The sequence below is a fragment of the Coenobita brevimanus genome, chromosome 50, assembly GCF_032717465.1.
Source record: "Coenobita brevimanus isolate Jiangsu-jjx chromosome 50, ASM3271746v2, whole genome shotgun sequence".
In the NCBI taxonomy this organism is placed as follows: Eukaryota; Metazoa; Arthropoda; class Malacostraca; order Decapoda; family Coenobitidae; genus Coenobita; species Coenobita brevimanus.
In genome coordinates, this window is record NC_137003.1 from 12331945 (window position 1) to 12358338 (window position 26394).

The 26394-nt window shown below is 42.5% G+C and overlaps 1 protein-coding gene across 1 annotated transcript in view; it reads right to left on the reverse strand.

Annotated features, from left to right (window-relative positions):
* Nucleotides 1-8726: 8726 nt before the first annotated feature.
* The window catches only part of LOC145399862 (transient receptor potential cation channel subfamily A member 1-like), a 78464-nt gene continuing 60796 nt past the window's right edge, over nucleotides 8727-26394 (reverse strand). The window contains exons 6-8 of the mRNA XM_080272442.1: nucleotides 24732-24848; nucleotides 12872-13025; nucleotides 8727-9539 (exon numbers count right to left, since the gene is read on the reverse strand). Of these exons, the coding sequence (XP_080128568.1) occupies nucleotides 8727-9539; nucleotides 12872-13025; nucleotides 24732-24848 (1084 nt within the window). The remainder of the gene's footprint in view (nucleotides 9540-12871; nucleotides 13026-24731; nucleotides 24849-26394) is intronic.

The following is a 26394-nucleotide window of genomic DNA, read 5'->3' on the forward strand; positions in this document are numbered from 1 at the left end:
CTGCCAGACGTACGACTCATTCGCAGCAGAAGCCCTGCAGAGAGAACAACTAAAGAGATGATTGGTTATTTCGTACGTCAGTGGACTCAGGAATTTTGCCAACTAATCCCGTGCTGATTTCACAATTCAGTCTCATAATTTTTACCAGTTTAGTCTTACTTGCCATTATAAGGTCTCTTTCTCCTTTGAACCGAGCACAATGAGCCTAATTCGGTGGGCCAAAAATAACTTAAGGAGAAATCCTCAGTAAACAAAAGTAGTAGCATGTTGAGAAGGATAAATTAACCACCATTATTTTCATTTTGATTGTAGTTATTACCCTATTAAAGCAGTTACAAAAGATTTACATGGCTTACACGTAATTTCTTCGAAATTATGTGTGAATGTAATCAGTGGTTTGGAGATGTTTAAACAATTACCAGCGATATGGAAGTTGCTTAAGCTGTTGATCATAGTGAAGCATAGGTAGAAATGTCAAAATATACGAAATAAAAGAAACAGAGGTTACATATAGAATTTTAATGGAATTCCAAGAGATTTTATTCAGAAACCATCTGACAGTCGATTAAGTGACTAGTTGTGGGAAACGTGCAGAAACCACGAGATACTGCACTACTTGGTGGTGGCCAGAATTAAAATTCAAGTAAGATGGAGGAATAGAAGAAGGGAAAGACGAGAGGAAGGAGTAGTTGCAAGGAGAGTGGAAAGGTTACAAGAGGATGAGAAAAAGGCAGAGTATAAGAGAGAAGTGGAGGAACGATTGGGCAAATATGAATTGGAGCAGATGGGAGACGTGGAAGGTGTCTGTAGGATATTTACAGAAGAAATATGTGCAGCATGTGATGTGGTGTGTGGAAGGAAGAGAAGACGGAGGGGGGTGCAAGGAACAGCGTGGTGGACTGAAGGGGTGAGACAGGCAGTGGCACAAAAGAAGAAAGCATACAATGAATGGATGAGAAATAGGGGCGTGGAAGAAGTTGAGAGGCGGAAGAGAGAGTTATATGTAGAAAGAAAGAGAGAGGTGAAAAGATTAGTAAGAGAGAGTAAGAAGAGAGTGGATGAGGAATTTGGAAGGAATTTGAGTGTAAAGTGGAGGGACTGTAAGAAAATGTTCTGGAAAGAGGTGAAAAGAGTAAGACAGGGTGGAAGTGAAGTTAGCAGGGAGTGAAAGATAAAAATGGTAGATTACTAGTGGAGAAGGGAGAAAAAGTGAGCAGATGGAGAGAACACTTTAAGGAATTGTTGAACATAGAGGATGGAAGTAATGCGAGTATAAGTGGCTGGGGAATGGCTGGGAGAAGGAGGGAGGTGAGAAGTCAGGAAGAAATCAGTAGGATAGAAGTTGTGGAAGCAATGAAGAAAGTTAAATCGGGGAAAGCCCCAGGAATTGATGGAGTGTGTGGTGAAATGCTGAAGCATGGGGGAGAGATAGTAGTAGAATGGATGTGGAAGATGTGCAGATTGGCCTGGGAGGAAGGTAGAGTCCCAGAGGATTGGAAGTCAGGTATAATTATTCCCTTGTACAAAGGAAATGGGGAAAAAGAAGTGTATGGTAATCATAGGGGCATTTGTCTTCTTAGTATAATAGGAAAAGTGTATGATAGGATACTTATTGACAGAGTTAGAGAAAGAACAGAGAAATTAGTTGGAGAAGAACAGGGAGGCTTTAGGAAGGGAAGAGGTTGTGTAGATCAGATATTCATTCTTAGATCCTTAGTGGAAAAGTTTCTAGAGAAGGGAAAGAAGTTGTATGCAGCTTTCATGGATTTGGAGAAAGCATATGACAGGGTGGATAGACAAGGATTGTGGAAAGTGTTAAGAATATATGGAGTAGATGGGAAGTTGTTGAATGCTGTGAAGAGTATGTACGATGGTGCAAAGGCTGCAGTGCGTGTGGATGGTGAACTAAGTGAATTTTTCTCTTTGAAAGTTGGGTTGAAACAGGGATGTGTCATGTCTCCATGGTTGTTCAATCTGTACATGGATGGGGTATTAAAAGAGGTACAAGGTAGGGTAGTGGATGTTGGAGTGGCCCTGGTGAGAGAGGATAGTGTTTGGAAACTCCCTGTACTGTTGTTTGCAGATGATACTGTGTTGTTGAGTGAAGACGAAGGGGAGCTGCAAGGCTTGGTGGATGAGTTTGGGAGAGTGTGTAAGAAACGGAATCTAAAGGTGAATGTAGGGAAGAGTAAAGTGATGGTCATTGAGAGAGGTGAAGTCAGTGAATGAACAGCGAGGTTGGATGGTGAGGAATTGGAAAATGTGATTACGTTTAAGTACTTGGGTAGTGTGATGAGTAAGGATGGAGGTTTGGAGGGTGAAGTGCTTGAAAGGGTACAGCAGGGAAGAAAGGTTGCTGGTTCTTTGAAAGCAGTGATAAGAAACAGGGAAGTGAGCATGGAAGTGAAAAAGTTACTACATGACAGTATTGTGATACCAACTCTAACGTATGGAAGTGAAGCTAGGACGTTGTTGGAAGGACACAAGTCAAGAGTGAGAGCAGTGGAAATGAGTTATTTAAGAGGAGCCTGTGGAGTCACATGGAGAGACAGGCTGACGAATGAGGATATAAAGGAGCGTTGTGGTGTGGATGCGGATGCGATAGGAAGCGTTATGAGGAACACACTGAGGTGGTTTGGCTATATGGAGAGGATGGAGGGTGAAAGACTGACGAAGAGAGTGTATGTGAGTGAGGTGGAGGGGGGAGGAGGAAGGGGGAGGCCGAGGATGAGATGGAGGGATGGGGTGGAGAGGTATATGAGAGAGGGGGGTGTGAGTTGGGAGTAGGGCAGTGAAATGGCGGGGGACAGGGCGACTTGGAGGCGATTTGTTTGTGGCCACCCCAAACGGGATTGAGGCGTCTGGCAATAGATAGATAGATAGATAACAACCAGTGAGCATCCTTGTCATTGGCTGCCATCCCTCCTACTCACACACACGATCTCATATATTTCTCTCCATTCCATCCCTCCAGCTAATTCTTGTATTCCCCCTCTTACTCACCAAGTCAGACTCTCAACTTTAGCTTCTTATCTTGGCCAAATCATCTCATTATTTATAGTCATTTTCATTTACACATTTTTTTTTGTTGCAGGTAAAAATACCAACGGTTATACATTCTTATTAAGTTACAGCTGCTTCCATTTGTAGCACTCCTCTTTCCTATCTCCTGACTTTTCACAGTACCAGCAACTTCCTTCAAATTTCCCCACTTCACTTACTTGCCCCTTTCTTGCCTTGAATCCTGGATTACGACCTGCCTGAAAAGTGGATGTACTGGACCTGGTCTAGGACTCAAACTCCAGAGCCCTGGGTAGTGCTTCTTGCATGCTTCTGGGTTGTGCCTGCATCACTTGCATTGGCAACTCTGCACTATCAAGAGCATCGATGAACTGGTCCCTCAGGAGAATACCCAACAGGTTAGTTGCTGCTCCAGAGTACACCTTGTGCGACATACTCTCCAGATCATGAGCAGGCTGCTGTAGAGATTTGCCTCGAGCCCGTGCACGGGTCCGGAATCTTGCCCTGTAAACCTCAGTGTGGTACATGGTTCTGCACCTGCTCTCCAGTATTTCTAGTAAGGACTGGTAACTGTTCCTTTCCTCTAGTGACATTATACCCAGAATTTCCATTGTGGCACCTTTGAGGCTATTAGCCAGCTGCACTGCCCTCTGCCTATCATCACAACCATTCTGATCTGCAAGTCACTCAAATTGCGCATGGTAAGCTTCCCAAGATACTCTACCATCAAGTTCCTGAAGTTTCTTTATAACTAGATCTCAATTATAACTCTTCATTTCATTGGTTTGGGGCCTAAAAACTGGGGCATCATAATTAAGTCCTGGAAAAAAACTCCTACGATCTGATATTCAACCCTGTGATGCTACCTCTAGATCCTTGGGATCTGTCAAGATTCACCATACACCATCCATTCTTTTTATATGCTCACTGTACACTAACCTGAGACTCAGCAGTGCAATATTTCTCTACAGCCTCATTTGTCATTATCTTCACATGGTCAGCTACATGCTTCACCTGGTCATCTACATGTTGTCTACACTCCATTACTATTACTTCTCTAATCTTCAACTGGTCGTCTGCATGCTGTCTGCACTCCATCATACGATTGCTTACCTCATACTTCTGCTGCTGTAGCTCAACGTATACTTTCTCCTTCAACTGTTGTTGTTCTTCCTTCATTTCCCTCATAAAAATGACCAGCTGTCCTTGCATCCTCAGTTGAAACTCCCTATTTTGCTCCAGCAATACCCCCTGAAGTCATTCATACTGCTCTTTCTGTTCGTCATGTTGTGCTTCTAGTTGTTCACTTTGTGCTTGTAATTTTCTTCTTTCTGTCCTTCATTCTGTGCTTGTAGTTGTTCACTTTGTGCTTGTAATTGTTCTTTGAATTCTTTCTGCCTTTCATTATGAATTTGTAGTAACTTCATGATTGTAGCCAGGAACACCTCCTCCTCCTGCCCAGCTCGGCTCCTTGTCTGCACCCTCTTGTTCCAAATCGAAGATTAGACTCACTGCAGCACTTTTCTAATGATCCACACTCCTGACACCACTGTTATGTCCCCAACCCACACCGCCACAGACTCTAACAGTAGTAGTGCAGTATACGAAGGGTGTTGCCGAGTGAGTTGTTCTTCCTGTGGTCAGCCTTTTGGTGTGCATCAATGAAATCATCTCAGGCATTGTAAAGAAACACTGGCTTCTTAAGTTCAGTCTTTATTTTCCAAATAATTACACTAAATACTTACCAACTACACGTCATTGTTTTCACAAGTACTGGAGCTATACAATCTTCACTAACTGCACTGACACTGAACTAAAGTCAAACTGAACTGAAACTCCTCTAGTCCCTCCACCATTCTTATGTAAGTTTCCTACATACTAGAACAGTGATTCTCAAACTATGGGTCGCGACCCAAAGGTGGGTGGCAAGAGGAATTTTGATGAGTTGCAGGATCATAGACTAGGCCTAATGCTTTCAGCGAATTTCATTTACTTACCTGAAATCGTAATTATCCTTATTACATTATTAGCATATTCCTAAAAACTATGATAGGCTATATACTGGTTACTGTGTGTGTGTGTGTGTGTGTGTGTGTGTGTGTGTGTGTGTGTGTGTGTGTGTGTAGAAAAAAGTTCATATTCCACTGTGTATATTTGATGTTTTTGCCTTGTGGGTCACGAAGTCTTGAAATATTCCAAATAGGGTCACACACTAAAAAGTTTGAGGACCGCTGTACTAGAATGATCTACCACATTCTCGGAGAAGCTACAGCTACCAACTCGGACACATAAAAAATATCCAGTGTTTTCTTATACTGCATAACACTAAATTATTTAGCATAAAAACTGCGATAAAATGACATTAACAATCACATAAATAAAACACTATAGACAAAAGAGTCCAAAAATTAATGTACAACTTATAAAATACCTCCGCTCACACAGAGCAGGCTAACCGGCAACTCTGATTCATAACTGAACTACAGGAATTACTGAGAAACTTCCAGCACTACCTACCTATCAAATCTCAATAATATATATATACAAGTATATATATATATATATATATATATATATATATATATATATATATATATATATATATATATATATATATATATATATATATATATATATAATTTTTTGTCTCCTTGCCACTACACTGTACTGACATGACATGCTAATATCGTGGGTGGTGATGTACTCATGCAGGTACTCTGAGATGCCCTAAAAGGCACTGACTTTACTTGATGCATTTGCGTTGGTACAGGTGAGTTTCTTTTCCTTTTTTGAATCCAAGGAAGAAGAAACCAAAGGCAAGAAGCCTGCAAGACTGTTCCCTCCAAGAAAATAAGAGGGCCATATTTAAGACTTGTTCATTTCTTGATGTCTGAACACATTGCACATAAAAGACAAAGGAAAGCAGTTCTGGAGTTGAGCTGTTGCTTACATGAAAGACTGGGAGTAATGGTTTACTCTTGCATTAGAGAGTCAGACAGAAAAAGAGTGAGAGTTTGCTACAAAAGGGGTGTTACGCACCTGGCGTATTGATTTGGGGATGCAAGCAGAGAGTTCTGAGGAGTGACCATTGAAGCAGTGATAGAAAAAGAAATAAATATGCAACAGAGCAGCCGAGACAAAAAGACGATTAAAGTTATTTGAATGAACGAAAAGTCTTTAACTTCATGTTCTTGAAAAGAGCTGTATGTGGGAAGCCTCAAATCTCATCCTTCATGATTTATTCTACATACAACTTATTAGTTTCTTGGATGTTGTTTATTTCTACTCCATACACAGAATGACTGCTTAAATAACGGAGAAAATTATATAACCTAAACAAATACAGAATTTTGCTAGTAAGGAAGAGGTGCAAGGGAACCACCTGGACAGATATAAGAACGTAGGAGAGTTGCTGAATACAGTTACGTCAAATGTGATGCAAAGTGTCTGCCCCTCACACCGTCTTTAATTAAAATAAACTAACGTCGTGAACCCATCTTGACGGCTTGACGTACAGCTGAATTCACAAGTCATTGGTAAAGTGAGCAGCACATCGTGTAGTATATCACAACGGTTGTGAGTGTCTGTAACTCACAGACTGTACTTAGAACTGTATGGCCTGAAACAATCTCTTAATGGTGGTCAAAAGTGTAGTGATGCTTAAGCATTCCATACGTATTTACAAAGACTGAAGGTCAGTCTTTCTTTGAAATCAAATGTACGTGCATCTAAAGGGGGGGGGGCGTAGGGAGCTCCCGGTACCTGGCAATCTACAAACGCCTAGTACCAAAGCCAATATACCCTCGCAGTCTAAGGGTGAGATTCATTAACAAACTCATGATGAGGTTCCAGTTGTAATTACGATTTGTTTTGCAGGAAGGACAAGGAAAAGATATGCATTCTGTCTATGTCCATCCATATTCACCCAACAGAAATATATGTTGAGAGAGATAAATTATATATATATATATATATATATATATATATATATATATATATATATATATATATATATATATTTATATATATATATATATATATATATATTCTGCAGCAAGAAAAATGACTGGAGAGGGCTGAATCTTCCAGTACCCTTATCTCTTTCTGCAAAAGTAGATCCAGGTTATAACAGGGAATCAACCGTAAATATGTTTGTGAATTGGTCTTTATAATAATCAAATGCTTTAAATCCACAATGGTCAGTGCTTCCGATGATTTCTCTGTTTTGGACTACCTTTACTCAGCGAAGATACTGCACATAAAGTCAACAGAATAAGCATAAAATCAGTGACCTACAAAGGCTATACAGTTGCAATGCGGCGTATCGCCCCGAGTGTATGTTAAACTGTTATGTGAAACAGTGCTCTTCAAATCGTTATAGCCATTTCTCATTGTCTCGGTACTTATCGCCATGTGAAGTGCTTTATATGTTCGCATCTGTACATCTCTGGCTAGGACTTGTTATTATGCAGGCAGGGTAACGTTCCAAAGGACTTTGGAATGGCCAGTTGTGGTACTGGATGACATATAATTATGATGTTGGTCAACGTTAAAACATTGAAAATTACTGAGTGAAGCACTGATCGCTGCGGTAAGGAATTGGCCAGTTCAGACGTAGACCATTTTTTCACGTCACATTGGGTTATAAACGAGACATATTCTGGCCAAACTGCCAGGTCATGATGGCTGGGGTAAACGTTTGAATATGCAGTTTCATCAAGCTTTTTCACTGACACTTACAGTACATCATGTCTGCCAACAAGAACCTGATTGCCCAAAACATGGCCTAATATAAAAATAGAGTGTTCTTACTCTTGTGTTTTTCCCGACTTACAGGATCATATCGTGTGTCAAAACATGTCTGATTCAGATTTCAGTGAGACAAAGCTTTAAGTACTCTTAGAAGTTGTGTGCCCATGTAAGCATACATGCAGAGGATGGAGGCGAGTTTTTTAATGCAAGAAATTATGAAATGAAGGCCAGGAGCCAGCAAACCTGTTCCCTCCAAGAAAAAACAAAAACATGATAACAGAGAGCCAAATTCAAGATCCATTCATTTCGAGATGCCTGGACACACTGTTTTATAGACAAGAGATCATAGGCAGTAGGAAATACAGACAGTGAGACAATTCCAGAGTCGACCTGTAGCATACAAGAAGGACTGGAAGGGACCGTTAACTCTTGCATTAGAGAGCTGGACAGAAAAGGGATGAGTTTGTTGCTATGAGGGTGCTACGCGCCCATCAGAGTGATGGAGGTTTATCTCAGCCAAACGCATACTGTATTAAAATTATGGTCCTGGGGCTTTCATCATTATTCTTGTCTTTACATCACCCTGTCTTCTCTTCCAGTTGGGGGTCAATTTCTTTTTATCCACATTAAATGAGTATAAAGAAGTAGGCGATGGATGATTACATACCCGATTACATGATTACTCTGGTAACTAAGATACTCGTAGTTACAATATACTCAGTTAAATATATCTGAAACCATCCCCTCTAAGTCTATTCCACCCACACCACCAGCTTTTGAGACTAATCTTTCACGTGCCTTGTATTCAGGTGCTTTAGTGAGCAAATCACTAGTTTCATCTCTCTCTCTCTCTCTCCCTCTGATCTTATACTTTAACAGAAAATCTGTATCGTACACTTAGCTAAAATTTGCTGACTTTTCAAGTGTTTTAGTCCTGCTATCAGGTTGGCCTCTCATTTCACTGGCTTCTGATGGGACTGATAGTGTAGTGTCTTCTTGATTTCAATCACTTCCTCATGCAGTCTTTTCAGTTCAGTGACTTCACTGTGTAACTTTTGAAAAACATTTGCTAACCGATCACACTGAGCCAAAACTTCGCTAAGTTTCTTAGCTTGTGGATTCTCCTCCTCGTCAAACTCATCACCAGAGACGAAATAATTTATCTTACGTTCACTACTGAATTCAGGGTTATCTTTCAAACAAGGAATGTAGCTTGCTAGGAAACTACTTATTGCCCGTGATATGCGAGTTACTTGATGATCAGTGTGCACCTTTGCAAAAACAAACTTTCTCCTGATAGACCACGGGATACAGATGTCGATGTCTAGCAGGAAGTTTGCCCTTCTTGCTTTCCTAAGGAACAAGATCTCATTTTCACTTGTTGATGGACTCTTGAGGAGGAGTACTAATAAACCACCAACAGTAATTATAAACACCAGAAAAAGAATATTTGAGAGGATGGGATATGACAAAGGTGTTTCGATGAACGTACTGTCAAAGTTGTAGTCTCCAGCCAGCCACACAAACATCTTCACTAATGACTGCCAAAAACTAACGAAGGCGACTCCAGGTTCGAGGATCACGTTAAACAAGACAGCAAACATCACCAGAATCGTCATCAAGAAAATGACTCCCTTGGCATATAGAACAAGGAAGTCCCATGTGATGATAGAGAGGAGCGAGAACTGTGGCAGGTAACTGAGAACTTGGATCAGAAGGAAGCAAGACAACACCAGAGCCGCAATACCAAACTCCCAGATGATAACCTGTAAAAAATACCACATGTTTAGATCATGACAATATGTTGATAATACCACATGCTTACCTAATACCAACCTGTAGATACCACGTTCTAGTTTATGCACAACTGTATGTGATACAACACTTTTTTGTTTACACCAATCTAGAAATAACATATGTTTAGCATACGCCAGCCTCTAACTAACACCACATTTTAATTGATGTCAAACTGTAAATTATGCCAAATGTTTAGTTAATGCCAATTTGCAAAATAACTATGTATGCTAATTTGTAAATAATATTTTTTTCATACCATGCCCTATACAATTACGCAAAGTTTAGGCCCAGAAAGGAAGGAAGAGGTCCAAACTTCCTCTTTTTGGACTGTTCTTTTTATTCTTCGTTTTTAGTAAGTAGCACATATAGATCGTCAGAATGAAAGAAAAGAGTTCACACATACCGTCGTCGACGGCAAAAGAGTTTTAAACCCAGATAATAAATTTTTGCTAAGTTACAATCTTCCCCTAGAATATGACACACATCAATCCCCATTACTGCAGGGGAAAGAGGGATGCAAGGGACACATACTTTTGCTCAAGATTCGATCCTGGCCAGGAACTGAACTAAAGTTCTTCCAGCTATGGACTGGATATGCATACCATTAGAACACCGTTCCTCCACAAGGTAAAGCCATTGCCCTTTAATAGTAAATATAGGTAACACATAATTTGTAATAAGTTAATGGATTATTGAGTGGATTAGGTAACTAGAGTTTTTCAGTACCTTCTTTTATGACATTACTAATTAAACTTAGTTGTCATTATAATGCTGGATCCACCATTGACGTCACAATGCACTGTCATGTCATTAGAACAAGTAGTTTATAACCGGTCATGTATCATGGACTCTGCTCTGCCGTGCTGACGAGACATGTGCAACGCAGAGATTAGTTAAACGTTTCTAGCTGGATACAGCCATCCTACACAGCTTAGTTCTATCGTAGGAGGAGTTTGAGGAAGAATAAAGATAAAAAGAGAAAGAATGAAAGATAGAGAAGCATAATGAGCATGTCTGGTAAAACGGGCCTAAAACTCAATCATACACATTCAGACCCGAGAATCAAAGTTCACCGACGTAAATCGAACCATTTACACACACACACACACACACACACACACACCGCTCGCCGTCTCAGTGGTAACACTCTTGCATAGCATCTGCTAAGACGGGGGTTCGCCCATTGCTCGGGGTGCGAAAAGTTTCACTGACGAAGCGGGTGGTTACTGTCCCCCTGGAGCACGGGGATGGGTGTGTGCATGTGTGAAGGTCAAGGCTTTGCCCTTAGATCGGACTATATGAGCTCTCAACTCTCTTCTGGGAGGGTAAAAAGCTGTTGATCACAACCATCACGTGATCCTGACCGACCTGGTGAATTACACACACACACACACACACACACACACACACACACACACACACACACACACACACACACACACACACTCACACACACAACAGCAGCAGCAGCAGCAACAGCAGCAGCAGCAGCTGACTAGTCGGACGTTTATCACTGAGCTCTGCTCTCGGGATACCTAAGTTGTATCTATTTAAGGGTCAAACTCGTTTAGGCTAATTTAAGTGATGATCCAAAATAGAAAGGCAAGTAACAGGAAAAAAGTGTAGCCTAAGGTAAGTAAACAACTGTAAATCAGTGTCCAGGAATGTGCTGAGTTTCCTTACGTCAGACCGACAACATCAAGGCGAGCAGACGGCAGAGTGATGCAACAACTGGAAGTAGAGAGTACCTTTTCTTTAAGATGGGGGGCGCGGTAGCACAGTGGTAGCGCGCTGGACTTGTGATCGGGGGATTGAAAGTTCGAGCCTCGCCCGGGCTGCCGTGCCGGGAGGGGTAGCTCCCTCCTGTAACCCTAGCGGGGCTATATAGTCCAATACAGGGCTTAGCTCGGGGGAACTCCATTTCTCCCATTTTTTTTCTTTAAGATGCCTTCATATTTAGGAAAGTTGCCTTTAGAAGGTGCTAAGAGAAGAGAAAAAGGTAAAAAACAGGATGAAGACTTCTACCTAGAACTGGTTGAAAAGGAAACTTACGATAAGTTAGATGAAAATGTAAATAGACTAGAGAGAACTTTTCAGACGGAAATCGATGAAACTAAGAATGAGCTAAGCAAACAGAAGGAGAAAAATGAAGAATTAATAAAGGAAATTGTAATGCTAGGTGAAAAAGGCCCGACTCCTCGGTCCTAGAACACCTAAAGTGTAGCGGGGTCCTCTTTCGAGACCGGGGCTTAGTTCAATAAAGAGAGGTAGGACACAAAAACTCCAGGCAATAACCTTTACACGTGTATTACCACAGTCAGACACAGGACAAAATCAGCAGACAATACAACACAGTACATGGCAGAAAGTAAAACCTTAACTAGATAATTATTATCTCGCAGGATACTAGCTTAACAGATACTGATGCACTCTAGGTTTAGTGCACAGGTGTACTTGGAATACAGGGTCGCGGTACGCGGGGGAGTGTAGGGGTGGGTCTCAAACGAGGGGGGGAGGAAGGGCTAGGGGTGACGTGCGGAGGGTCAGATTAAAGTTATAGTAATATTGGGAGGGAACTGATGTTACGGATTCTGACAGTATTTCGGACAGCAAGGGGATTTTGACAATTGATTATATTGCTAGTCCAGGTTCTTACAACTGACTGCTGAGAGGAGATTTATTAAAGGAGGGTAGAAGACACTGAGTTTTACTGTGTTTATGGTAATACGAGCGGGAGGATATTACTAACACTTTTTCTCAACTATTTTCTGGTAGCAAGGGACGTTTGGATATTTGACTAAGGAGAATCTCTCGTGCTAGGAGTCTTACTGATTTTATACAAGGGCGTCACTTGTGAGTCTGATTCACCAGAACTTAGTCTCTGCACTCGTCCTTATTAATCCGCCCCGTGATATCACTCGCCCTGGTATTCAACATACACAAAGTCACTGTATCATTGTTACAGTAATTCTGGGGCAATATCACACTTAACATAAGTCACTTATATGGTGGGGGCGGTGGGGAGACACGCCGGCGACAACTCTGCAGGAATAGGGGCACCGCCAGGGAAGGACGTGTCGAGAGGGCACAGGACGACTCGCAGGGGCGTCCTCTCTTGTCCAGTGCTGCAGGTGGCAAAGGGGCCCGTAGTCTCCGGGCTGGGTACAGGACTGTGGCCCTCAGGACTGGGGCCAAATAGGTCCAGGAATCTCTGGCTCAGATTTCGGCTGGAGGTGGAGGTCTTCCGCCATCAGGGCGTGGGGAGATCGCGCCTGGGCGTCCTGGGGAGGGCCTGGAGTACCCTAGGACTGCGGCCCCCCGGGTCAAGGGGCGCTGTCAGGGAGGGACTGCTGCACCGACCTGAATTAGGGTCCATCAGGTGGGTCTTCTCCAGGGCAAGGCATAAAGAGCAGAGGCCGGGGGAAGCCGTAGGGCCTCCCTGGGGTCCTTCTGTGCTGGAAGTCAGGGCACTTGTCTCATGCTAGGGCGGTGACACTGATCGCACATCTCTCTGGCCGTGGGTCCCGGCTACTGGCCGTGGCTGCCCATGGGCGCAACTAAAAGGCGCCAAGGCCAGCTATTGGCTGTGGCCTGAGTGAGGGAATCAGCGCGCCTCTGGACACCTTTGGAGCGGCTATCGGCCGTCTGACGAAGGCGGGAGCGGCCTCTTGCCGTCTCCTGCAGGAGGGAGGGGGAGTGGCTATAGGCTGACTCGGGGGCAGCACCTTCGGAGTGGCTATCGGTCGTCTGGTGAAGGCGGGAAGACCTCTTGTCATCTCCTTCTGCTGGAGGGGTGAGCAGCTATCGGCCGACTCAGGGGCAGCACCTTCGGAGCGGCTATCGGCCGTCTGGCAAAGGCGGGAGCGGCCTCTTGCCGTCTCCTTCTGCCGGAGGAATGAGCGGCTATCTGCCGACTCGGAGGCAGCATCTTCGGAGCGGCTATCGGCCGTCTGGCGAAGGCGGGAGCGGCCTCTTGTCATCTTCTTCTGTCAGAGGAATGAGCTGCTATCGGCCGACTCGGGGGCAGCACCTGCGGAGCGGCTATCGGCCATCTGACGTAGGCGGGAGCGGCCACTTGCCGTCTCCTTCTGCCAGAGGGAGGAGTGCCTATCAGCCATCTCCTGCAGGAGGGGGTGTTGGGCGGCTATCAGCCGTCCCAGGAAGGACACCTTCTGACGAAGGCAGGAACGGCTATCGGCCGTCTCCATATTATCCTCAGGTTGGTAAGACACCGATTCCCTTACGAGGGGCAGGCAGCTATCGGCCGTCCCTAAAGAGAAGGCACCTTCGGAGCAGCTATGAGTGCACTCCTGTAGAAGGCAGGAGTGGCTATCGGCTGTCTCCTGAGAGGCGCTAGTTGGAGCTGGACAAACAGCTCCACCCCGATCTGATCTGGCGGTCCTTTACCCTGAAGGTAGTGTTGTCTTCCTGCTAGGGTGACGGTGAGGAGGCTAAGTGCTATAGGGGCGCACGGCCCGGGCAGACTTGTGTCATTGTCACACTGCATCCTGTGGTTCGGTGGCGGCTACTCGTGGGGTCCGGGTGGCGATGGGGGTGAGTTTCCGGGGGCACTATGCTGTAGCTCACGCATTTCAGAAATAAACAGAAAAGCCACAAAAACAGCTGAACTATCAGCTGATGTAAATTCACTAAGAACGAAAGTTAGTGAAATGGGATGTATAGTTGTCAACCATGAGAGAATTATGGATGATTTCGGAAATGATACGGAGAAAATTAGGCAAGCAAGCAGTCTGATAGACCAAAGTACTAATACTGAACAGAAAATAACACAGGTAAATGAAATGGTGAGGAACTGAAAAGATGAGGTACGAACTACGTATGCTGAAATCGTGAAAGTAAAGAATGATTTAGATACAAAGATAGAAGAAAAAAGTGTAAGAAAGGAAGTGAAACAAATAATAAAAACAACCTAAAATTAGTCAGGGAAGCTGTGGAGATTAACAAATTTATAGTAATCAGTGGCATAGGTGAAGAAATAAAAAAAATAATCTCAAAGGACAACAATGAGGTGGAAAACATAAAGAACATAGTGAAGCAAGTATCAGATGATATCTGTGATAAAGATACAGAAGAACATACAAGGCTAGGGAAGTATGATAGAAGTAAGTCAAGGCCCCTTAGAGTAACCTTCCAGAGTGCTAACACTACAGAGAAAATATTTAAAAATGCCAATAAACTCACAGAAAAAGAGGAATTTTAAAAAGTATAGATAAAAAAAGCCCTAATTCTAAAGGAATGGGGAATACTGAAGGAGAAGAGGGAGGAAGCAAAAACATAAAACAAGGAATGATCAGAGGAAGTGGAGAGTAAATATTTTTTACAAAGTATATAATTAGATTGCAGGTATGAAAGTGGTACACAACCAGCAGGGGGTAAAAAGAACGAAAGCAGTAGACTCAAGCTATGGCATGTATGTAAACAAGATGATTATAATGATGTACTCATTTGTAGATGGAATGGTATCTTAGTTTCTAGAGATGAAAGACTATACCAGAGAAAAGAAACCACATATTATTTGCCTAACTAAAACAAAATTAACCCCAAGGAAATCAAACGATACCCCAAACTTGGAGGAATACTGTACAATGTATGGAGAAGAGATATGAATTTAAAAAATAAAAGAAGAGGAATTACAATATTAATAAAGAAAAATCTACAAGTCAAAGAAATAGAACTAGAGATACCCTCATAAGCAGAGCTGAAGGGAAAGCAATTGTGGCAAATTTATTCATGCCACCAAAAATAAACCCCTGGGAAAAAGGCGAATATGAAGACCTGGCAGAGAGTACAACTTAGAGTTTAAGAGCATTACTACACAGAATGGATGAGAAATCTGAAAATATTACCTTAACTGGGGATTTCAATATAAATATAAATTGGAATACTCTAGACGTAGAAAGCCATGAAAGCTGATGGGATCAAAAGCTCCTGGATCTTGTGCAGGGTTTTTCCTAACACAAAATGTAATGGAAAACACCTGAAAAAGAGGCCTTGATGATCCATCAGTACTAGATTTTAGATGTACTAGGCAAGAAATAATATTTACAATATAATGTATCGCACTCCATTTGGCAAAAGCGACCATGCAGTATTAAATTGCAACTTTAGGATTGCATATGACATAATGAAAGGTAATGAGAGTTACAAAATGAGCCTAAACTACAAAAAGGGCAACTACTATGACCTAAAGAAGTACTTCTTAGAAACAGAATGGGAAGAGAAGCTTAGAGGACCAGATTAAAATGATGCCAGATTAAAATGTATATACAGAAAATTCTGTGAATTTTATGAAATAGGAGTCCAAAATTACATCCCTCAGCACAAAGAAACAGAAATGAAAATAAAAAAATGGTTTAATACAAAAGGTAAGAAGGCAAATGAAAAAAAGAGGCTTGCTGTGGAATAGATACAAAAGACACACCAGTGAGAGGGCATAAAACAACTATAAACAGGCAAGAAACGATAATACAAGGATAAGGAGAGAAGCTCAAAGACAGTTTGACGAAGACATTATTAACCCTTTAACCGCGGGTGTCATTCCAGAATGACATCGACAAAACTGGACCAAACCGTGGGTGTCATTCTGGAATGTTCGTGAATATTTTGAACACTGCACGTTTTTCCTGTGCGCAATTTGTCTCACGTAAGAGTAGCTGTCGAGTTCTTTCACGCCAGCCATCCCACACCTCCCTCCTCCCACCCCGAGGGGGCCCCCCCCACCCCTGCCCTGACACGCATCACTCAGTATCTGTCCAGCTCTGTGCGTGATAATGGCGCTCCGTCCCGACTCATCATCGCTCGCTTCCTCCTTGCAAATTATTAGTGCTAGTGTGCCTTCAACCTCTACACTGAGGAAGGAACTGCCGACGGTGAGGCAGAAGTGGTTGAGCACTCCAGAAATTAGAACAGAGCTGGACAAAACTGTAAGTACTACTCTGGATTGTGGCAGTGAGAGTGATACACTTACAGCAAGTAGTGACGATTTTGCAGTGATTGGTGGTGAACCCTTTAGCATTGACAGTGACAGCTTCCCCCCCACCGCCCCCAACTTACTCTGGGAAAGGGAAGGCGCCTATGGGGAAAATTGGTGTTGCACGTGGGAAGGGCGTGAAGCGCAGACTTAGGTCTCCTACACCAGGCCCTAGCAAGCATTTCCCACCACTTTCCCGTTCCCCTAGCCCTATTGCCCTCACATCTTCTTCATTTTCTGCCACGCCCTCTCCTCAGTCTACATCATCTGAGGAATATGAATTCCCAGCCTGCACAGCGAGGGAAGGCAGGCCATGCAGGCAGGGTAAGCAGGACAGGCCGGCCTAGAACAAAGGGGATGCGTGGCAGTTGGAGGGCAAAGCTGTGTGATAAGCGAGGTGATAAGCGGGGAAGAAGGGGTCAGATTTCACCACACACCAGGTAAGTAACCCCCCCGCCTGCCCCCCGCCCAGCTCCCTCACCCTCGCCACCCCCCCACTCACCACCCCCGCACTCACCCCCCTCCCGCTCGCCTCCTGCCTCACCCCCCTCCCGCTCGCCTCCTGCCTCACCCATTGCCTCCACCTCAGCTCCTCACGGGGAAACGAGTGCAATGCGACCTGCCACTTCCACTGAACCACGCACAGGGAAAGTGGATGCATTTGTTTGGTCTGACAGTGCAGATTTTCAGCTACACAATCCGCCGTTTGACATGACAAATGCGGGAATACAGCCTGCCTTTCCATGCAACGCAGGAGATGATTTTGTTGACTACTTCCTGGCCTTCATGGATGATCCTTCATGGATGATGAAATCGTGCAGTTTGTCAGCAATGAGACCAATAGGTATGCAGCTCAGTGTGCAGCAGAAGGGCTGGGACCTATTGGCTCACCAAAGCAAGTGTTGTGGTTGCCTGTCGGGATCAGAGAGCTGTACGTGTTCTTTGCACTGATGTTCTTGATACCCCATATCAAGAGACATGAGTTGGAGGAGTACTGGCTCGTGGATGACATTACTTCTATCCCAACATTCGGGAAGTATATGTCACGAGATCGGTTCCGACAGCTGCTAGGATACCTGCACTTCGTTGACAATGGAAACCCGTCCCAAACTGACCCTTTGTGGAAAGTGAGGGATTTTCTCAACAGGATTAGGGATCGATTTATGCGATTTTTCCGTCCTATGCAAAAAGTCGCCATAGATGAATCCCTGGTATTGTTCAGAGGACGTCTCAAATTCATGCAGTACATCCCCAGCAAACGCCACCGCTTTGGAATAAAGTTCTTTGTGCTGTGTGACTGTGAGACGGGGTATATCCTTGATTTCGTGATCTACTCTGCAAGCACAATGGACATGGACAGGAAAGACCCTCTTGGCTTCTCTGGCTCCATTGTAAAAGTGCTGATGGAGAGGTATTTTGGTGGGAATCATGTGCTGTACACAGACAATTATTACACAGCACCGAAACTCTCCAAATACCTGGCTGAACACGGCATTGGCACTGTTGGCACTGTACGGAGCTATAGGAAAGAGTGGCCAAGTTTCCCAGAAGCATCATCCTCATCCAAGGGAGATGTGCACCTGACGAAGTCAGACAAGCTTCTGGCGATCAGGTGGTATGACAAGAAGGTCGTGAATATGATCAGCACCATCCACAAGAGGGAATTGCAGAGAACTGGGAAGGTCAGCTACAGGACGGGAGAGCCAATCATGAAGCCTGATGTCGTCATTGATTACAATGTCAACATGAGACTTGTTGATAAGTCTGATATGATGATTGGCGAAATAGACTGTCTCAGGAGAAACACCCGATGGTACAGGAAGGCTTGCCTGCACATGCTCGATATGTGCATGCTCAACGCCTTCCTCCTCTACAAGACACAAGTCGGGGGCATAAGGCAACCATCCCTGAGACAGTTCTCTAAGACTGTCGTGCAGCAGCTGCTTGCACGATTTGGTCAGGTGACGGCATTGATCCCGAGGCGACACTCTGACACACAACCTGACCGTCTTGAGTACCGCAATTACATGAGCCAGCACCAGCTTGTGAAATTGCCTCTTACCGCAGGCGGCAGGTTGTCACAGGGCCGCTGCAGAGTATGTCATAACACCACACGGAAGCCTCGGACGAGAAAAATGAGCACACACCAGTGCCAGGAATGCCAAGTTGCTCTCTGTGTGACTCCGTGCTTTGCCGAGTACCACTCTCTGAGTAAATACTGAAAGTGACAGTGATATACAGTGATGCGACAGTGACTTGCTTTACCAATAATTGTATAATGGATAATGTAGTAATAAGGGATATTTTGCCTGGGAAAAAATGTAAATATTGGCCAGTATAATAAGTGATACTGTAATAAGAGAATCTGCGGCACTTGTGTAATTCTGTGGCACTTGTGTAATTCTGTGATGCGACAGTGACGCAATATAGTAATAAGTGCAGTGTATATATAATGTATATTGCCCAGATTATATGTAAAATAGTATTAGAAGTTAGAAATAATGAAAACATTGCCGCTAACCAAACGTCAGTGAGCGGGTGATGCCGCAGTGAAGTGCGGGCAATTACAGTGCCTTTTACCTACCTCAGTGAACACAGAGTGGGTGTTTATCGTATGTGCAGTGTTCATATATGTTTATAGTACTATTATCAGAGAGTGGTTGGCATTTGGTACAGGTGTGTGGGGCGTAAAATAGTGATTTTACACCCCTCACTTCTAACGGCACTGCCCGTCCTGTGAAAGTCAACAAAGTCATGAAACCTACATCAATGGAAAGCTGAAGGTTAGTACTTTCTAATGGTACCTTATTTTTTTTCTCTAGCTTTATTCTGTGCAGAGTTATTAAGGTTTAAAGGTTTGTTTACATTTGGCTGAAACCCCCGCGGGAGAGGACAGTCAGGGCAAAACAATGCCCGCGGTTAAAGGGTTAATATAAGTAGTGATCAACCGAAGCTATTTTACTGCTACATCCGAAGCAAAACCAAAGTTAAAGATAAAATACAGTCCATTATGGACGAGGGGATCATTTATACCATAAAAAGATATTTGTAAAGTACGAAATAAAAATTTCCAGTCAGTTTTCAAGGAAGAGCATAGTTTTGAGAGAGATGGTATGGAACATGCATGCCCACACATATTACCAAATATACAAATATCAGAAAAAGAAGTACACAAAGAATTAAGTAAATTAGACAAAGGAAAAGCAAATGATCCTGAAGAATTTTCAGGAGTTCAGCAGACCGATACATTTAATATTCAAGGAATCCTTAGGTCAAGGTAAACTACATGAAAATTGGAAGAAAGCAAACACTGTTCCCCTATTCAAGAAAGGGGATAGGCAGAATCTACTCAACTACCGACCAGTATCACTGACCAGTGTTCTAAGTAAGATACCGGAACAGATGACAAGAAAAATTTGGGTAAACCATCTAGAAGAAAACAATATGATAACAGACAGGCAGTTCGTTTTTAGAATGATCATGTGTAACTAATCTATTAAGTTACTATGATAAAAGTTGCACAAACATTACCGAAAAGAGAAGGATGAGTGGACAGTATGTAACTAGATATCAAGAAAACATTTGACAGAGTACCACATCAAAGACTTCTGTGGAAACTGTACCATCAAGGAGGAATCCAAGGCAATCTGTGCTGTTGGATGCAGGATTTTCTCAGAAAAAGGGAAATGAGAACAAGACTAAGAGGAAATTACTCATCATGGAGGGAAGTGACTAGCAGAGTTCCAATGGGTCCAGTGCTGGCACCAATTATGTTTTCAGTATATATAAATGACATACACAGTAACACTGGAAATGGAAGCTATCTAAATATGTTTGCTGATGATGCAAAAATACAAAGGAGAATTACTAACACAAATTTTTGCAGAGAGATACAAGAAGAATTTAAAAAACTTAATGAATGGAGCAATAAATGTCAAATGGAATTCAATGTGGACAAATGTCATGTAATTAAGTTGTCTTTCTTTCGTTCATTCATTCCTCGTCCTTCTGCCTACGGGTGCTTTTACACTCCCTCTTCTGTTTTTCTTTCCTTCATTCTTTCCTATACCTTCTGCTTGTGGGTGACTCTACATTGAATGACATGCCAAATGGTTTCCTGTACACCAGGAAACCATTTACTATGCTGGGTGGTAACCATATAACCAAATTATGGCGCCTGGTGGTTCAGTGGGTAATTATGGTGCTCCAATTGGATTGAGCCAGTGAAGGTTTATATCCATGGGATGGTTGAGGGTTATTGCTCACGTAATACCACTCAGGAATGAATGAGGCTGGTCACTCTCATCTTAAATGTCAGGACCAACTTGCCTAACCCCGGGCTCCTACGCTCCTCATGGGGCAACGTAGAATTGGATGATGGAAAAGTGAAAAAAGATCAGACTGGGGTTACATGTTAGAAAGTTCAACCCTACACATATCATAATGGGAGAAGGACCCAGGAATGATTATCAATAACAGACTATTTCCTGCTAACAACATCAGAGAGAAGGTACGGAACATGTATTCACTGCCTGCTAATATGAGAATTGCATTCACACACATGAATGGAGACATACTGAGAAAGATAATAACATAATTCATCAGACCAACCCTGGAGTATGCATCAGTAGTCTGGAATCCTCATTGCAAAAAAACACATAGATCATAAGACTGAAAAAGAACAAAGGACCGCTACATGAGGGGTACCAAGCTTAAGGGATCTAAGCTACGAGGAAGGACTAGAAAAACTGAATCTACCAACACTACAGGGAAGAAGGAAAATAGAAGACATGATTATTATTCTATATGAATGCATCTCAGGAAAAGAGAAAACATACATAAATGAGTATATAACCTAAGGGGAAGCATCAGCAAGAGGACACTGCAAAAAACTACCTAAAAAAAGAGGTGATAAAGACATAAGGAAATTCAGTTTTCCAAATAGGGCAATTGATCAGTGGAATGCACTACCGAATGAAATAGTGTGTGCCAAAACAATTCATAAATTTAAGGATATGTATGATAAAAATGGTTTAATACATGGGAATGTACGAGCTTGACTCATTCCTGTAAAGATAAAGTTAGGTATGAACAATTAGGTACGAACACACACACACACACATCAATTTTTCGGCACCCATGGTTCCAAAGCCTTGCTGGATGAACCGTTTTGCTGGAATAACTGAGGCCACATACTCGTATGTCACATATAATAATTATTTAAAAGGGACCAACGGAGGTCGTGTGTAATAATTCAACAATACATTTCTTACCTACTATCCTACAGTGTAATCGCACTCACGCTCTGATGTAAGTTCTTTATGGAACAGCTGAGCATGGTTCCTTATCAATGTACTTGACATTGCCACTTCATTCGACGTTGTCAAAACCATTTCATCAACACTCGGTCATACTCGGTACGCTCACCATCTTCTAACATTCATATCCTCTTTCGAATCATTTTCTGCATTGAATTTCATAATTTTCCCCTTTACTTCTTTTTATCATTAAACATCGACGAACATATGTGTCACACAACTTCCGTACGGGAACACCACGGTCCAATTTTTTCAACAGTTCTACCTTATCCTGTTTATTTTTTATTTTTAGCATAATAAAAATGTCTTTCTGCATTAAATCCCTCCAAATAGCTGTTAATACACCTCTGTGATCAGACAGGCGAGTAAAAATACACGCGAAGATAATTATGGACGACTAGTGCGGTATGTCACTGGGTAGCTAGCTACATGTCAGTTACTATGGCGACTGGCTCCCACATGCAAACAACCGTGAAATGAAATAACGTTTTATGCACCCTACACTCAATTAAAAGGTGTCTCAGTGGATATCAGTGATTTGAATAACCACTTGATTTGACTGATGTAGTAATTAAGAATTGAAGTGGTGGTACAGTATTTAACAAAGAGAAAATAAATTAATGACAATTGTCGTATTCCTAAGAACAGAAATTGACGGTTAGGAATGGTTAATTGTGAAAATTTCATATTCACAGACAAAATACATCAATAACACTACTGGTCAACAAAGTTTCTGTGGAGAATTATGAGGGGGAAGTATCATCTGGATTACGACTGAGTAACAAATCGGTGTAAATACAGCTGATACAGCCCTCCAGTCTTTTTGGGAGTTATCATTCAGGTATTAAGCAAAAAAGCGAGAATTGGCTTGTCGGCCTTGAACCACTTTGCATTCATTCCCATTTATTGTTGTATGGCATGTTTTGTCATTGAGGTAGTTTAGCTGACCAATTAACCACAATCAAGCACGATCAAGGTTTGACTACTGGAGCAGACTGGTGTTTACGCTTGACACCACCAGTGACACATGCATCTTTCTTAGAAGCCATACCTAGGGTTAAATGTATGTCAAATGAGATAAGAACGGGACAAAATACAGGGATCACCACCAAGACATGCAATGTAGGCAATCCAAGTGAGCACACGCTAGACTCAAGACTATCTGTGGCCGTCCGGTAAATGAGTCTGGCATGCGCGGGTATTTCAAGTGACGTCTCATAATTTTGTCCGGATTAAAAGAGGTGCCAGACCATCCGATGCCGGAATAGTTGTGTGGTGTGTGTGTGTGTGTGTGTGTGTGTGTGTGAGAGAGAGAGAGAGAGAGAGAGAGAGAGCTGGGAAGAGGGCAAAGAAATGGCAGGGGACAGGTGGATTTAAGGCGTATGGCTAAAAAGATAGATAAACGTAGATATATTTACACTTAACTATAATACATACATACAATATATATACATATATATATATATATATATATATATATATATATATATATATATATATATATATATATATATATATATATATATATATATATATATATATATATATATTTAACATTTATTTTTGTATTTTTGAATTAGTTGAAGTACAGACAAGGTTGGACTTACTGATTTGATGCCATGTGTCATTTCACAGTAGGAGAGTGGCAGGAGCATGATAATGGTGGATATGATGCAGGGCAGCCGTAGGATCAAGGTCCGGTCCACTAGCTGCGTCTTCAGCTGAGAACACCACCACAATAGATGATATTAGTATACTCCATTTTTACTCCACGAACAGACATCACAATTGTACTCCTGCAAGCAAGAGTTCATCGCCGGTCACCTACCAACATGTGTCGTGATTTTGTTAAAATCTCCGAATGTCAAAGAGTATAGCCTTTCCTCCTTTGTGTCCATTAATAGTTTCTTTCACAAAGACGAATGTTAATCCTGAGAGCACACTGATTAATAATAATAATAATAATAATAATAAAATTATAATTATTATTATTATTGTTCTAATCACTGTCTATGTATACTTAGACTGTGATTTTAATATTCATTTGTTTATCATATTTTACCAGTTTTGCCATCAAACAGGGAACAGACCAACCACCACCCCCAGTCAATAGCCACTACTTTGCCACAGCTGCTAAATGAGTGTCCTTCGACACATTTATTCCTACAACTCAGGCAGCACAGTGACCCTTTGGCAAAGAAGAGTACAAAGAATTTCATGCTTACCAATTTATTTCTCATATTACCTTAGTTTTATCCTGCATATTACTTTTACCTGTTTAATGTCGAGAGAGATTGCACAATGACACAGAAGTGGATATTATTATGTAAGTGGTTACGGATAAGGTATAACGAAAGGTCCGATGAAAACGGCACTTTGCTTGAGGTGGATATCCCCCAAACCTGGCGTTACAATTATTCTTATTACTGAATAGTTTTTAATAGCTTCTTGGAACTGACTCAAGAACAAATGGGATGATCAGAAATCATTTCTAAAATATTTAATAATTAAAGAGAATGCAGGAAGATGTAAGCAAGTTTCCAATAAAATGTGGTTATTCATGGAATATCTGAAACATGTGATCAGCAATCATACCACATTACAAGTATAATCAGCAACAATACAGAGGAGTCAGGAACATTATATCATTATTATATTCTTCACATGTTTGTTCGCACCCTCGAACTCTACATATCACGACAGTATCTGTCGGAGATGGTTTAGGGAGCAGTTACGATTATTGGAGAAGTTATGGATTTGAAGAATACACATATCAATCCCTTCTGGCAGCACATTCTTTATTCATGCTTGCTATTTGCCAGACGACTAAACTCACAACCAAAATTAATTACTTTTTGATCTGTGAGGCCACTAGCCTCGAGGCCATTGGCACAGCCATTAGCCATGATTGATGGGCTTTAGGTATTTGATCCCCTGCCTGGGCTCGGGGTTGTGTGGGCAGGTGGGGCCTGTGGGACAAGGGACTGAATAGAGGGGCTGCCAGAAATCAACCTATGTGGAAACCCGCCATGACCAAGGTCGCGACATGCAGGCATGTTAAAGCCTTTGTAAGTGAATGAAGGACTGAATGAGTTGGAAGGATAAGATATAACCTTCATGAACCCTTTTGCCAGCATGGCATACTCCCAATGTCAACAAAATCATACCGGAATTATAAGCACAAAATGAAAAATGTCATCACATAGGTTAGTACTGGGGAGGTGCTATGAGTCAAATGCACAAATGAAGGAGTTTTCTCGCACCTCTCCTTTAATATTTATTTCTTCATATATGACGTTAATCATCTTGGATGTTATTTACGGTATACTGATATTTAAATAAAAGACATACAAGTGGATATTAAGATACACTGCCAAGACAAATCGCCAAAAAGTGGTATTAAGAAACTTCCTGAGCTGGCGAGAATATGAGCCTTCTTTGTCATCTTGTCACATTCCCTTAGGTCGCATCCACACTAAAGCCTCTGTCACACATTCACGGATGAAATGGCGGATGAAGCCGGATGAGAAATTTCGGCCACCCGAGGTGATCCAGCGTATCAAGATGCTGTGACGTCAATGAAGCCGGTCTGAGCACGGCAGGCAAATGGTAAATTAGGGTCTCTTCCCGGCAGACCGCGGTTGCTAGTCAGTCCTTGCCGGAGATGTTCCCGGTGTATGTGTGGATGGCACCGGACTAATGCCAAAACATACGGAGGAAGATGGATTTACACGGTGCCTAGAAGGACCTAGACGATCTCCAGGTGGTCTTTTCCGATTGTCGCCGGACTGTAGTCAGTGCTGCCTCACAGTGCATATAAAAGAACACCGCAGAGACTGTTCCTCATTCTGCTACTTACTTTGGAGAGTGAACATCAACAGACAAGATGTATATTTCTTCAAAGCATGCTGAATTACTACAACTGCAGTTGGCTACAGCTGAAATGGACCTACTGGCAGTGAAAATGATTGTGTTAACACAGAGCCAAGAAGAAGAACAGAGAAGAAAAAGAAGACAAAGGAGGAAACGCCTGTGGGTTAAACCTTGGCTTCTCAGAAGGCCCTTGTATGGCCAATATGAGAAGTTGATGAATGAAATTATGACTCTCGGATGGCCCCAGTCTCTACACAGCGCACACGGACATTTTTAGTGGGTTCACGGAGGCTCCCGCCAACTCCCAGCATCAACACAGATCGTTTTCTTCAGAGAGATCTGGGAAGAAAAAATGAACACTACTCATTTTTTTTTTTTTTCACTCGTCCAGCTTGACAATGCAGGATGACCAAGGATGCAGCCGGACGTCAGGCCGGCTTCTGTACGGTGCTCAGGGATCTCCACGGATGATGGCAGACCAGTCCTCTGGCTTCAACAGGTGTTTCATCTGTGAATGTGTGACCTAGGCTTAAATGCTTGCTAGCGTGGGCTGTTGCGCGCGAGATTTTTACATCACTGTATCACATACAAGTAACTCCACTGAACGTGGGCGGATGTGGCAAGAGCTTCAGTGGGTTACAG